Genomic DNA, 16,144 nt, shown 5'->3' on the forward strand with positions numbered 1-16,144 from the left:
GTTCGTCCTTCCGGAGCCTGTGATACTTTTCCATCCGACAAGGACTTTAGGTGGTGGTTTGGACGTTCCAGGTAATTGGAAGCATCCCACCGCTGCCAACCAATATGATGGATACCTCAGCTACCCCGACTGGGTAGATCTGCCAAGAGGGGTCCTGCTTCCTTCCTGCTGACTGCAGCTGTGTAGCTGGCAAGTGACCACAGCCTGTAGCCCACCCTGGACCACACTAGTATTCAGGGTCCCACCCTGTGGCAGACTCCAGCTACCCAGACTATGTAGCTCTGCCAGAGGGTCCTTCCTCTACCCAGAACCTGGAACAAGCCACTATGTAGTGGAGAAAGTGATTATAGCAGGAGCCCACCCAAATAACTAGATAGACTAGCATTCAGGTGAAACAAGAACTGATTTTATTGGAAAACACACACTCCTTTTATACACAAACACAGGGTCTTATCTTGCAACCAAATCTCCCGCCATTCCCGCCCCTCCAGACAGGCTGGAGCCTGCCATAGCAACCACAGTCCCACAGAGACCCAGGACACAGAGGTGGTGGTTTTGGGGTGATCCCGGGGGAGTGGCGCACACATCGGTCCCCAGATGCCAAAGTCTAAAAAACAGCTTAATTTGTTACTGGGGACCAGAGTTACAGCCCGTTAAATATAGGGGGATAGGGGTGTCCAAAACCCCCAGTTCCCAAAGTAGTTCCCCTCTGGCATTCAGCCCACCTCTTGTCCTCCATATGGGCTACCAATCCCCAAAAGAGTGAAGTTCTGATGCAAAGGGCCGCTGGAGCAACCAGGGATAAAGTTAGCGGGTATCCAGTGTGAAACAGTCAACTGGGAGTTCCAGGAGCCCTGCTAGTCTGAGAGGGGTTAGACAGCTGTTTGGCCTTGATGCGGCAGACCGGCAGTTCCAGGAGCCAGGCCAGCTTAGGAGGGTTTTCCCGGTCAGGGATCAGCTCTTTTAAGAACAGGTTCACATACATGTCTAATCAAAGGGAAGTGTTTGGCGATTGCGGTTGCTCTGAGGAGCCCAAAACTGCTAAGAGATGAGAGGGGGTGAGGTAGTAGGGGGTAGGGGTTGCAGCCCGGTATCCGTAAAAAACAGATTCCAGATTGACCCAGTGGTATTGTCGACCGATAAGACCAGGTTAACAGGAATTACCTAGCAAAACTATTTGTGACTATAAAGGGCAAACCAGAATTGATTAACTCACCTGATTCAATAAGAAAACTTTATATATATATATATATATATATATATATATAATTTTTACAAAACTCTTTTATATAGGTTTGTTTCATACTTATCAATATTGTGGGATCCTTCACTGGGTTCAGTGTAAATAGACCCTCTTAGGTTACCCCTGGATCCTCTCTTGCCATTATCCTGACTTGTCTATCTGGTCAGCTTAACCTCCCATCTCCTCTGGATAGGGTGTGGTCATCATGCATGCTCAGTGTGGCCCCTTGTGCCGTCTGCTTGTGTCCCCTTGTGCCCTTTTTTGTGGGTGAGTGGGTATTTTATGGAAAACTTTAAACTCCACCCCAACTGATAAGGTTGTTTTTCTGTTAATGAGCAAAGATTTAGCAGTCAGAATATTTTTCTGTCGGAAGATGGCACTCGTCACTAAGCTATAATAGACAAATATGTATTTTGTAAATATGTTCTGAAAAACAAGTCAATATCTCTAGTTGATCGTTAATCAAGGTCGAACCCCACTAATGTTTATAGACTAGGAGACTTACTGGAACCATGTATGAAAAACATGTGGATATTTGTGCAATGTTGTGCAAATATATACTGACAAGCAACACTATTTAATAGCTACATATTAATACTGATTAATACACATGTACACATGTACTGATTAATAATAATATATATGTGTACTTGAATATATAAGTAAATACATATGATCAATTTTACACCTATATAATAAAGCACAGACACTTAATATGCATTATCAAAATGGTGAATTCTCTCAGGAAATTGTCCTGACAGGAGTAACTACTGAAATATATTATTATCTAATGTTGCTTAAGATTATGTTTCATTTTTTATTTTTAAAAGAAAATTATTATTTATTCTCTCCTAAAAAAAAAAAGAATTAACCAGTGTCTCCATACACTTATAAAGCAGCCAGTATGGTTCTTCTTTGAAAACAACTTTTTAAACAGAGAGGGTTTGTGCAGCCCTTGCAATTCACACTATTAGCAGGAGGCACTTGAGTTTTTGTATCTCAGTCAGACCACTTTCTTTAAAGCAGTGCGGGGGGGGGGAATGTTAAAAAAATCAGAATCTTTTTGCTGTTTTCATGTTGTTGTTTTTTTTTTAATCTTTTTTTGACATTATAATTCATATGTTTCAAATGTATAGTTTAAAGGGCAATTAAATGCAGTAGAATTGCATACTCAACAAGTGCCTGGTAAAAAGACAAATCAAAACAAAAAAATCTTTGAATTTTCAAATTATTTATTCTTACAAATTTTAAAGTTTCCATTTATTTCCTTGCCCCTTGTATCACATGACAGCCTTCAGCCAATCACAGACTCATATATGTATACAATATGAACTCTTGCACATGCTCAGTAGTAAACTGGTGCCACAGAAACTTTCCATATAAAAAGGCTGTGCACGATTTCATAATTTTAAAATTGCGTGCTTTATCTGAAATACAAAACTTTAATTTAATCTGTACCCTTATAAATTTGTAACTTTTTTTTAAAATTTTTCAACCTTGTTGTTTTTTTTATTATTATTTGATTTTTTTAAAATACTTTTATTTTGTTTTCTTGATTTTTCTTAATCTAAACGTTTTCAAGTAAACCCAACATTAGAAAACAGATATATTAAAATCTATAAATGATTAATTTAATTTGACATTGAATTGTTAAAGAATAAGTTAATAATAAACAAAAAAACAAAAAATAGATCCAGTGTACTTTGTAATTATATATTCCATATTTTCTGCATAAAGGGGCGCTAAAGCCCAAATTAAATTTTCTTATAATATATTTTTTTTCCGGGTTTTTATTTTAAATGTAACAACAAAAACACAGATGTTATTTTATATTATGTACAGTAGGGTAATATATTAGTTAATAAATAAACATTTGATAAATAACAATAAATTATTGACAACATTATTATAACAGTTTTGTTGAAATAGCTGGTTACTGAAATAAAATTAACACATCACATGATAATTATTATTTTAAATGACTATTTTATTTTCTGATATTTTATTTTCTGATATTTAACTTAAATATTGTAAATAATTAGATTTAAAAAAAAAATCCTGGGGAGGAAAGGTTAAACAAAGTATTAAGTAGAATACCCAGACTCTGTGCTTTAGTGCCAGCTGGACACTTAGTGGACCATTTGAGTTCAGGACAATCATGGCTTTTAGGATATTCTACCTTGTCTTGGTCATCCTGGTGCTGGGGGTGACAAAAGCAGCCAGAAAGATGCCCAAACTGGCAGATGCCAAGCTCTGTGCCGACGAGGAATGCAGTCGTAAGTTTACATCACAGTTTTAATGCTATTCTATTTACATAGGTGCTGCTGTTAAATTGGAGCCGTTTTACTGCTTTTTAAGTTGTTGTTTCACATTCTTTTGTTGTCTTAGATCCTATTTCTATAGGTGTAGCATTGGCTGATTACATCCCTCAGGACTGCCGATTCATTCCCATCAGACGTGGGCAAACCATATATATCTACGCCAAACTGAAGGGTAGAGGGCGGTTATTCTGGATGGGCAGTGTGAGTGTCTACTTCTAACTGTGTTACCCCTTAAATAAAAGTGGAGACTTTTTTTTTTCTCTTTCACATTAGGGGTCTTTAGAATATTTTATCTATATAAGAATATCGAGGTTTAAAGCCCGCCTCTCTATTATGATATATTTTAAGCATCCACAGTAAATGCAAAGAGCTAAAAAATATAATTGAAGATGTGCTCAGTAAGGATTTAGCAATAATGGTTTGTGGGAATTGTAGTCCTAGATATTGACATTGGAGTTTGGAGGGTAGTGAGTACTTGTAGCAGTTTCCAATAGCATATATATGTGGAAGTCAGACTTAAAAGGGACATTCCAGTCACAATATAAATGCACATAGATTTATTGCATCTTTGAATAGAAACATATTTGCACTATAAATGTATTGGCAAAAATGCTTCTATTAAGAGTTATCACTGTTTTAGTGTTAATATTTTTCTCTGCAAGTGCATGTGAAGCATAGTTAGATATTTTCACTGCACCCACATTTAAAAAAATGCAGCTGCTCAGATCATCAGTGGGGCTTGTATCATGTCAGCAATTAACAAATTGAGTAATTACCAGATGGTACAAGCACCTTAGGCTCTCCGAACAAATGTTGTGTTTAAAATGCTGGTGCACGGTGCATACTTAAATACACTTTTGAAACAGCTATAGCTTTTATTAGAAGCATTTTTGCTAATGTATGTAAATTACAAAATTGTTTCTGTTCAATACCGAAATGCACCCATGTGGTTTCCAATTTTGGCTGGACTATCCCTTTAATACACACCACACAGACATTAAATACCCCACACATTATACACAAACACTATACACACCAAACATATGCAAAGCTATATACACATATTACAGAAACACTACACACACACACACACACACATTTATATACACAGCACAGGTACAGAACAGACAGCAGCAGTGCCAGCCTCTCTCTCACACACTACTACACCATGACACATATACACACCACAGGTACAGCACAGACAGCAGCAGTGCTTGCCTCTCTCTCACACACTACTACACCATGACACATATACACACCACAGGTACAGCACAGACAGCAGCAGTGCTTGCCTCTCCCTCACACACACTACTACACCATGACATATATACACAGCACAGGTACAGCACAGACAGCAGCAGTGCTTGCCTCTCCCTCACACACACACTACTACACCATGATACATATACACAGCACAGGTACAGCACAGACAGCAGCAGTGCCAGCCTCCCCCTCACACACACTACTACACCTTGACACATATACACACCACAGGTACAGCACAGACAGCAGCAGTGCTTGCCTCTCCCTCACACACACTACTACACCATGACACATATACACACCACAGGTACAGCACAGACAGCAGCAGTGCTTGCCTCTCCCTCACACACACTACTACACCATGACACATATACACAGCACAGGTACAGCACAGACAGCAGCAGTGCCAGCCTCCCCCTCACACACACTACTACACCATGATACATATACACAGCACAGGTACAGCACAGACAGCAGCAGTTCCAGCCTCCACCTCCCACACACTACTACACCATGACACATCTATACAGCACAGACAGCAGTAGTTCCAGCCTTTCCCTCTCACACACACCACTACACCATGACACATATACACAGCACAGACAGCAGTAGTGACCGCCTCACACACACTACTACACCATAACACATCTATACAGCACAGACAGCAGTAGTTCCAGCCTTTCCCTCTCACACACACCACTACACCATGACACATATACACAGCACAGACAGCAGTAGTGACCGCCTCACACACACTACTACACCATAACATATATACACAGCACAGTGTCAGCCTCCCCCCCCTCACATAGACTACTACACAATGATACATATACACAGCACAGACAGCAGCAGTGCCAGCCTCCCCCTCACACACACTACTACACCATGGCAGATATACACAACACATGTACAGCACAGACAACAGAAATGCCATCTTCTCCTCACACTACTACACCATGACACAGACAGCAGCACTGTCGGCCTCACCCTTCTGGTGACATAACTAAAAAGTTTTATCCCTGGAATTAAAACACCAAGCCTTTTTCATATAAGAAATTCCCCCTCCCATATACACCTTTATATTTTAGACAAGGATTTTGACCCACTCTAAGACAACTCCCTATAGCCTTTGAGTTGCATATGGTAGTGGCATATGATAGACCACTCCCTATTGAATTGCGTATAAAATTAGGAAACCAAGCTAGTCTCACTCTCTTGTATTCCCCCCTCCTGCTGACGATGGCTAATTTTGGACAAAGCGAGAAAACACACAGAGAATTTGGCTAAGTTTTCTACCTTCTTTTCCTGGGATACATTCTCTGTGATTATTTTATTTAGTCAGCAGTTTTGCATCAATTGGGGTTGTGGTAGCGAGAGTTGTCCTGTCTTAATTAGACTGTTTTATTGTAAAATAAATTTGTATATTAACCTGTAAATATTCAACTTATTACAACATATGTATTGGTTCCTTTTAACACTCTTTGCAAAAATTATGGACGGATCTGTTAGGCCTAGATTTAGAGTTCGGCGGTAGCCGTCAAAACCAGCGTTAGAGGCTCCTAACGCTGGTTTTGGGCGCCCGCTGGTATTTGGAGTCAGTGATTAAAGGGTCTAACGCTCACTTTTCAGCCGCGACTTTTCCATACCGCAGATCCCCCTACGCCATTTGCGTAGCCTATCTTTTCAATGGGATCTTTCTAACGCTGGTATTTAGAGTCGTTTCTGCAGTGAGCGTTAGAGCTCTAACGACAAGATTCCAGCCGCCTGAAAATAGCAGGAGTTAAGAGCTTTCTGGCTAACGCCGGTTTATAAAGCTCTTAACTACTGTACCCTAAAGTACACTAACACCCATAAACTACCTATGTACCCCTAAACCGAGCTCCCCCCACACCGCCGCCACTCGATTAAAATTTTTAACCCCTAATCTGCCGACCGCCACCTACGTTATACTTATGTACCCCTAATCTGCTGCCCCTAACCCCGCCGACCCCTGTATTATATTTATTCACCCCTAACCTGCCCCCCACAACGTCGCCGCCAGCTACTTACAATAATTAACCCCTAATCTTCCGACCGCAAATCGCCGCCACCTACGTTATCCCTATGTACCCCTAATCTGCTGCCCCTAACACCGCCGACCCCTATATTATATTTATTAACCCCTAATCTGCCCCCCTCAACGTCGCCGACACCTGCCTACACTTATTAACCCCTAATCTGCCGAGCGGACCTGAGCGCTACTATAATAAAGTTATTAACCCCTAATCCGCCTCACTAACCCTATCATAAATAGTATTAACCCCTAATCTGCCCTCCCTAACATCGCCGACACCTACCTTCAATTATTAACCCCTAAACTTCCGATCGGAGCTCACCGCTATTCTAATAAATGTATTAACCCCTAAAGCTAAGTCTAACCCTAACACTAACACCCCCCTAAGTTAAATATAATTTACATCTAACGAAATTAATTAACTCTTATTAAATAACTTATTCCTATTTAAAGCTAAATACTTACCTGTAAAATAAATCCTAATATAGCTACAATATAAATTATAATTATATTATAGCTATTTTAGGATTAATATTTATTTTACAGGCAACTTTGTAATTATTTTAACCAGGTACAATAGCTATTAAATAGTTAAGAACTATTTAATAGTTACCTAGTTAAAATAATAACAAATTTACCTGTAAAATAAATCCTAACCTAAGTTATAATTAAACCTAACACTACCCTATCAATAAAATAATTAAATAAACTACCTACAATTACCTACAATTAACCTAACACTACACTATCAATAAATAAATTAAACACAATTGCTACAAATAAATACAATTAAATAAACTAGCTAAAGTACAAAAAATAAAAAAGAACTAAGTTACAAAAAATAATAAAATATTTACAAACATAAGAAAAATATTACAACAATTTTAAACTAATTACACCTACTCTAAGCCCCCTGATAAAATAACAAAGCCCCCCAAAATAAAAAATTCCCTACCCTATTCTAAATTAAAAAAGTTACAAGCTCTTTTACCTTACCAGCCCTGAACAGGGCCCTTTGCGGGGCATGCCCCAAGAATTTCAGCTCTTTTGCCTGTAAAAGAATAAATACAATACCCCCCCCCCAACATTACAACCCACCACCCACATACCCCTAATCTAACCCAAACCCCCCTTAAATAAACCTAACACTAAGCCCCTGAAGATCTTCCTACCTTGTCTTCACCATCCAGGTATCACCGATCCGTCCTGGCTCCAAGATCTTCATCCAACCCAAGCGGGGGTTGGCGATCCATAATCCGGTGCTCCAAAGTCTTCCTCCTATCCGGCAAGAAGAGGACATCCGGACCGGCAAACATCTTCTCCAAGCGGCATCTTCGATCTTCTTCCATCCGGTGCGGAGCGGGTCCATCTTGAAGCAGGCGACGCGGATCCATCCTCTTCTTCCGATGTCTCCCGACTAATGACGGTTCCTTTAAGGGACGTCATCCAAGATGGCGTCCCTCGAATTCCGATTGGCTGATAGGATTCTATCAGCCAATCGGAATTAAGGTAGGAATTTTCTGATTGGCTGATGGAATCAACCAATCAGAATCAAGTTCAATCCGATTGGCTGATCCAATCAGCCAATCAGATTGAGCTCGCATTCTATTGGCTGTTCCGATCAGCCAATAGAATGCGAGCTCAATCTGATTGGCTGATGGGATCGGCCAATCGGATTGAACTTGATTCTGATTGGCTGATTCCATCAGCCAATCAGAAAATTCCTACCTTAATTCCGATTGGCTGATAGAATCCTATCAGCCAATCGGAATTCGAGGGACGCCATCTTGGATGACGTCCCTTAAAGGAACCGTCATTAGTCGGGAGACATCGGAAGAAGAGGATGGATCCGCGTCGCCTGCTTCAAGATGGACCCGCTCCGCACCGGATGGAAGAAGATCGAAGATGCCGCTTGGAGAAGATGTTTGCCGGTCCGGATGTCCTCTTCTTGCCGGATAGGAGGAAGACTTTGGAGCCTCTTCTGGACCGGATTATGGATCGCCAACCCCCGCTTGGGTTGGATGAAGATCTTGGAGCCAGGACGGATCGGTGATACCTGGATGGTGAAGACAAGGTAGGAAGATCTTCAGGGGCTTAGTGTTAGGTTTATTTAAGGGGGGTTTGGGTTAGATTAGGGGTATGTGGGTGGTGGGTTGTAATGTTGGGGGGGGGGGGGTATTGTATTTATTCTTTTACAGGCAAAAGAGCTGAAATTCTTGGGGCATGCCCCGCAAAGGGCCCTGTTCAGGGCTGGTAAGGTAAAAGAGCTTGTAACTTTTTTAATTTAGAATAGGGTAGGGAATTTTTTATTTTGGGGGGCTTTGTTATTTTATTAGGGGGCTTAGAGTAGGTGTAATTAGTTTAAAATTGTTGTAATATTTTTCTTATGTTTGTAAATATTTTATTATTTTTTGTAACTTAGTTCTTTTTTATTTTTTGTACTTTAGCTAGTTTATTTAATTGTATTTATTTGTAGCAATTGTGTTTAATTTATTTATTGATAGTGTAGTGTTAGGTTAATTGTAGGTAATTGTAGGTAGTTTATTTAATTATTTTATTGATAGGGTAGTGTTAGGTTTAATTATAACTTAGGTTAGGATTTATTTTACAGGTAAATTTGTTATTATTTTAACTAGGTAACTATTAAATAGTTCTTAACTATTTAATAGCTATTGTACCTGGTTAAAATAATTACAAAGTTGCCTGTAAAATAAATATTAATCCTAAAATAGCTATAATATAATTATAATTTATATTGTAGCTATATTAGGATTTATTTTACAGGTAAGTATTTAGCTTTAAATAGGAATAAGTTATTTAATAAGAGTTAATTAATTTCGTTAGATGTAAATTATATTTAACTTAGGGGGGTGTTAGTGTTAGGGTTAGACTTAGCTTTAGGGGTTAATACATTTATTAGAATAGCGGTGAGCTCCGATCGGAAGTTTAGGGGTTAATAATTGAAGGTAGGTGTCGGCGATGTTAGGGAGGGCAGATTAGGGGTTAATACTATTTATGATAGGGTTAGTGAGGCGGATTAGGGGTTAATAACTTTATTATAGTAGCGCTCAGGTCCGCTCGGCAGATTAGGGGTTAATAAGTGTAGGTAGGTGTCGGCGACGTTGTGGGGGGCAGATTAGGGGTTAATAAATATAACATAGGGGTCGGCGATGTTAGGGCAGCAGATTAGGGGTACATAGGGATAACGTAGGTGGCGGCGTTTTACGGAGCGGCAGATTAGGGGTTAAAAAAAATATGCAGGGGTCAGCGATAGCGGGGGCGGCAGATTAGGGGTTAATAAGTGTAAGATTAGGGGTGTTTAGACTCGGGGTACATGTTAGGGTGTTAGGTGCAGACGTAGGAAGTGTTTCCCCATAGGAATCAATGGGGCTGCGTTAGGAGCTGAACGCTGCTTTTTTGCAGGTGTTAGGTTTTTTTTCAGCTCAAACAGTCCCATTGTTTCCTATGGGAGAATCGTGCACGAGCACGTTTTTGAGGCCGGCCGCGTCCGTAAGCAACTCTGGTATCGAGAGTTGCTTTTGCAGTAAAAATGCTCTACGCTCCTTTTTTGGAGCCTAACGCAGCATTTGTTTTAACTCTCGATACCAGAGTTAAATTTATGGTGCGGCCAGAAAAAAGCCCGCGGAGCGTTAACAGCCCTTTTACCGCCGAACTCCAAATCTAGGCCTTAGTGTTTAATAACTTGCATTGGTTTAGTGGTTTCTACCATAGAATTATATTTAGTTAGTATTAAATTAAAAATCCATCACCATTAATAACCACATTTTGGCAACCACCCACACCATGAAACAGACAGCAGCCATGCCGGCCTCACCCTCACACACGCTACTACACCATAACACTTACAAACTGTAGTAGTGTTGGCCTCCCTTTCACACACACACTACTACACCATGACACTTACAAACTGTAGTAGTGCAGGGCTTCCTCTCACACACACTACTACACCATACAACTTACACTACTACACCATGACTCAGACAGCAGCAGTGCCGGCCTCACACACACTAATACACCATGACACTTACAAACAGTAGCAGTACCAGCCTCCCTCTCACGCACACTACTATACCATGACACAGATAGCAGCAGTGCCGGCCTCCTCCTGCACTACTACACCATGACACTTACAAACAGCAGTAGTGCCGGCCTCCCCCTCACACACACTACTACACCATGACACTTACAAACCGTAGTAGTGCCAGCGTTCCTCTCACACACACTACTACACCATGAAACTTACAAACAGCAGCAGTGCTGTGCTCCCTCTTACACACTACTACACCATGACACTTACAAACAGTAGCAGTACCGGCCTCCCTCTCACACACACTACTTTACCATGACACAGATGGCAGCAGTGCCAGCCTTCTCCTCACACACACACTACTACACCATGACACTTACAAACAGCAGCAGTGCCAGCCTCCCCCTCACACACACTACTACACCATGACACTTACAAACAGCAGTAGTGCCGACCTCCCCCTCACACACACTACTACACCATGATTCTTACAAACAGCAGCAGCGCTGGGATCTCTCTCACACACACTACTTCACCATGACACTTACAAACTGAAGCAGTGCTCCCTCTCACACACAGTACTACACCATGACACTTACAAACAGCAGCAGTGCTCCCTCTCACACACACTACTACACCATGACACAGACAGCAGCAGTACCGGGCTCCCTCTCACACACACTACTACACCATGACACTTACAAACCGTAGTAGTGCCGCACACCCTCTCACACACACTACTACACCATGACACTTACAAACCGTAGTAGTACCGCACTCCCTCTCACACATAATACTACATCATGACACTTACAAACAGCAGCAGTGCTCCCTTTCACACACACACACACACTTATACACCATAACATAGTAACATAGTAGATAAGGTTGAAAAAAGACTGAAGTCCATCGAGTTCAACCTATACAAATCTAAAATACTTACAAAAAGCTCCAGTTAAGCTTAAATAACCCCATTAAAATGTGACCCATTTAATACTAGCAATCATATCCATGAATTTTGTTTATATACAGAAATTTATCCAGACTATTTTTAAATGTATCTATGGTATTGGCATTCACTACCTCCTTTGGTAATGAGTTCCACAATTTTATTGCTCTTACAGTGAAAAAACGTTTCCGTTGCAGGAGATTAAATCTCCTTTCCTCCAACCTTAAATTATGACCTCTTGTCAGAACCAATTTTCTTGGAATAAAAAGAGCTTCTGCCATCTCTGTATATGGGCCTTGAATATATTTATATAAAGTAATCATGTCACCTCTCAAGCGCCTTTTTTCTAAAGAGAACAGACCCAGTTTGGCTAGCCTCTCCTCATAGGTTAATTTCTCCAATCCCCTTATTAGCTTTGTGGCCCTTCTCTGAACTTTTTCTAGTTCTGCAATATCTTTTTTAGCAATCGGTCCCCAGAACTGCACTCCAAACTCAAGGTGAGGTCTTACCAGGGCTTTATATAATGACAGAATTATGCTTTCCTCCCTTGAATCAATGCCTCTTTTAATACATGCTAGTATCTTATTAGCCTTTGAAGCCGCTGCCCTGCATTGTGCACTCATCTTTAGCTTGTTATCTATTACTACTCCCAAATCCCTTTCCTCCTGTGTTTGGCTAAGTCTTGTCCCATTTAAAAAATACATAGCCTGCTTATTTTTACTTCCAAAATGTAGAACCTTACATTTTTCCGTATTAAATCTCATTTTCCATTCACTTGCCCATAGTTCTAATTTTAGCAAATCCCTTTGCAAAGAGAGTTCATCCTGCTCTGACCTAATGACCTTACTTAATTTAGTATCATCTGCAAAAATAGAGATGTCGCTATTTAATCCTTGCTCCAAGTCATTTATAAAAATATTAAAAAGAACAGGGCCCAGTACTGATCCCTGGGGGACGCCACTGATTACCTTTGTCCAATCTGAGTATGATCCATTTACTGCTACTCGTTGCTCCCTATCTTTTATCCAGTTATTTATCCATGAGCTAACATTTTCAGCTATTCCCAGTCCCTTAATTTTGTGCATTAATCTCTCATGTGGCACTGTATCAAATGCCTTTGCAAAATCTAAGTATATCACATCAACTGATTCCCCTTTATCTATATTTTTACTTACTTCCTCGTAGAATCTAATTAGATTAGTTTGACATGATCTATTTCTCCTAAAGCCATGCTGATTAGAACTCATAATCTTGTTTACACGAATATGCTCATCAATATAATCCCTTATAATCCCTTCAAATATCTTCCCCACTATTGATGTCAGACTAACTGGTCTATAGCTTCCTGGATCATCCCTGCTTCCCTTTTTGAAGAGTGGCACCACATCAGCTTTACGGCAATCCTGGGGTACCATGCCTGAGGATAATGAGTCTTGAAAAATTAAGAGTAAAGGTTTGTCTATAACAGTGCTAAGTTCACTTAACACCCTTGGGTGTATTCCACCTGGGCCTGGAGTTTTATTTACCTTAATATTTTTTAGTTTTTTCCTGATATCCTCTAAACAAAACCCAGTTAGTGGTATGGACTGGCATGTTCTATTCTGTTCCAAAGTATCATTCAATGGTTCCTCTCTTGTGTATACTGAAGAAAAAAACTGGTTTAGTACCTCAGCCTTCTCCCTGTCATTATTTATCATGCTACCCTCCACGCATTTTAATGTACCTATATTATCCTTCTTAGATTTTTTGCTATTTATGTACTTAAAGAACCTTTTAGGGTTAGACTTAGAATCCTTGGCAATTAATTTTTCATTTTCAATTTTGGCTAATTTGATTGCTTTTTTGCATGCTTTGTTACATTCCTTATAAATATTGTATGCTGAGTCTGTATTATTTTCTTTTAATAATTTAAATGCCCTACGTTTTTTCCTAATTTCTTTTAACACATTTTTATTTAGCCATAACGGCTTATTTTTTTTATTTTTATTTTTATAACCATATGGTATGTATTGATATGTATATTTATTTAACATATTTTTAAATATTATCCATTTATCCTCTGTATTTTTATTAGAAAATACATTGTCCCAATTTATATTATTTAATGATTTCCTTAAATCGTTGAATTTTGCTTTCTTGAAATTAAAAGTCTTAGTTAAGCCTTTAAAACACTGCATATGAAAAGAGATTTCAAATGTGACCATGTTATGATCACTGTTACCCAAATGTTCTTTAACTTCTATGTTTGATATTATATCTGTATTGTTTGATAGCACTAAATCCAATATAGCTTTACTCCTAGTTGGCTCCTCTATTAATTGTGACAAGAAGTTATCCCTGAGAACATTTAAAAATCTATCCCCCTTAGCTGAATTACTAGTTTCATTGGCCCAGTTTATATCAGGGTAGTTAAAATCTCCCATAATTACAGCACTGTTATTAGCAGCCTTACCTATTTGGATAAGTAGTTGAGTTTCCTCTGGGTCAGTAATGTTGGGGGGCTTGTAGCATGTTCCTAGTAATATTTTTTTAGGATTTTTCCCCCCACTCTTTATTTCAACCCACAGGGTTGTCACTTGTATCATAAATATCTTCCCTTATTGTAGGTTTAAGGTCAGGTTTAATATACATGCAGATTCCTCCACCCCTTTTATTATTCCTGTCCCTCCTAAATAATGTATACCCCTCTAAGTTAACTGCCCAGTCATGTGAATCATCCCACCAAGTTTCAGTTATACTGATAACATCATAGTCCTCTTCTGCAACTAAGAGCGTCAGCTCCCCCATTTTACCTGTCATGCTTCTTGCATTTGTTGTCATACATTTAATTTTCATGTGCTTTCTGCTGCTACTTGGTGTACTTTCCTCTATACTTTCTAATGTGACATCACCATGACACAGACAGCAGCAGTGCCGTGCTCCCTCTTACACACACTACTACACCATGAGACTTACAAACAGCAGCAGTGCTCCCTTTCACACACATAGCACACTTATACACCATGACACAGACAGCAGCAGTGCCGCGCTCCCTCTCACACACACTACTATACCATGACACTTACAAACTGTAGTAGTCCCGCGCTCTCTCACACACACTACTACAGCATGCCATTCATGCACATCACAAACAGCAACAATACAAATCTCCCCTCAACATTATCAATGTGCTTTTATGTCTAGGTACAAGGTGATTATTATGGAGAGCACGCTGCCCAGTTGGGGTATTTTCCAAGCAGTATTGTGGAAGAGGAACATTATTTGATGCCAGGGAAAGTTGAGGTGAAAACTGATGTAAGTACAATATCCTATGTTTGTCTGATCGTATGAAGTAATATTAGTACCTCTCTTTTTCTGCTTCCTGTTATGCAGTCATAGACCATATCAAGGCCTAGTTTCCATTGAGGTGGTATAAAGCATTTATTTCCATTAAAGTATTTGGATAATTTTTAGGTTACCACCAGTTTCCATAGTTTACCACCTCAATTGAAGCTAGGCCTCTGTCAGCTGTATTGCTTGTTTACCTTTAAATGAACTAGGGTAATAAAATATTGTTCTTGTTAAAAATTATTATTTCATTTGATTTAAAGGCAAGTAAGCAATGCAGCAAAGCAACAGGAAAATCAAATGCTTGTTTCTACATGAAAATGAATGTGTATTTTTTCAGGAGAACTTACAATCACTCATCATTTTTAAATCTGTTTATTATTTTTCAGCAATGGGATTTCAGCTGTCACTGAGTGCTGTCTTGCGATATATTACCCATGAGTCTTTGGTTTAGCAAGTACCCAGGCATCACAAATCGGATATTTACTTTTTATTTTAAGTGCTTTGAGATATAATAATATACTGTTGTATTCATATAACAAACCTTCTCTAAATAAAATTATTTAACCCATTACATAAAGTGACGTTTTTATGATATATATAAGAAGTAAACATATTGAGGTTATAATAAAAAATGTTTTATTATGTGTAGTAAAAAAAACAAACAATATTTTCATTATTTATTTGCCTCCCTTTTTCCTGTAATTTAAAGGGACAGTCAACACCAGAATTTTTGTTGTTTAAAAAGAAAGATAATCCCTTTATTACCCATTAGCCCAGTTTTGCATAACCAACACTGTTATAGAAATTAACTGGTAGATGAAGTCAGACAAAGGCCGAGAGATTTCCGGTAGGAGGAGCTGTGCTGTGCAGCACACACGCTGGAGTTGGCGTGAGCACGGAGCACTGGTATTCCAATTCTCTCCCCATGCTGTTT

General features: G+C 39.4%; 1 protein-coding gene across 1 annotated transcript; it reads left to right on the forward strand.

Moving 5' to 3' along the window:
* Window positions 1-3,348: 3,348 nt before the first annotated feature.
* On the forward strand, window positions 3,349-15,787 carry MIA (MIA SH3 domain containing). Its single transcript, XM_053689120.1, has 4 exons — window positions 3,349-3,519; window positions 3,632-3,765; window positions 15,064-15,174; window positions 15,597-15,787. Exons 1-4 carry the CDS (start codon window positions 3,402-3,404, stop codon window positions 15,618-15,620), a joined length of 387 nt encoding a protein of 128 aa, XP_053545095.1. The 5' UTR covers window positions 3,349-3,401; the 3' UTR covers window positions 15,621-15,787.
* Window positions 15,788-16,144: the final 357 nt, after the last annotated feature.

The sequence above is a fragment of the Bombina bombina genome, chromosome 7, assembly GCF_027579735.1.
Source record: "Bombina bombina isolate aBomBom1 chromosome 7, aBomBom1.pri, whole genome shotgun sequence".
Classification (NCBI taxonomy): Eukaryota; Metazoa; Chordata; class Amphibia; order Anura; family Bombinatoridae; genus Bombina; species Bombina bombina.

Excerpts from the sequence above, each read along its gene's own strand:
- MIA (XM_053689120.1), top strand. The coding sequence starts at position 3,402 with ATGGCTTTTAGGATATTCTACCTTGTCTTGGTCATCCTGGTGCTGGGG. Across the intron at positions 3,520-3,631 it reads TGCCGACGAGGAATGCAGTC|ATCCTATTTCTATAGGTGTA; the intron begins GTAAGTTTACAT and ends TTGTTGTCTTAG. Across the intron at positions 15,175-15,596 it reads AAGTTGAGGTGAAAACTGAT|CAATGGGATTTCAGCTGTCA; the intron begins GTAAGTACAATA and ends ATTATTTTTCAG.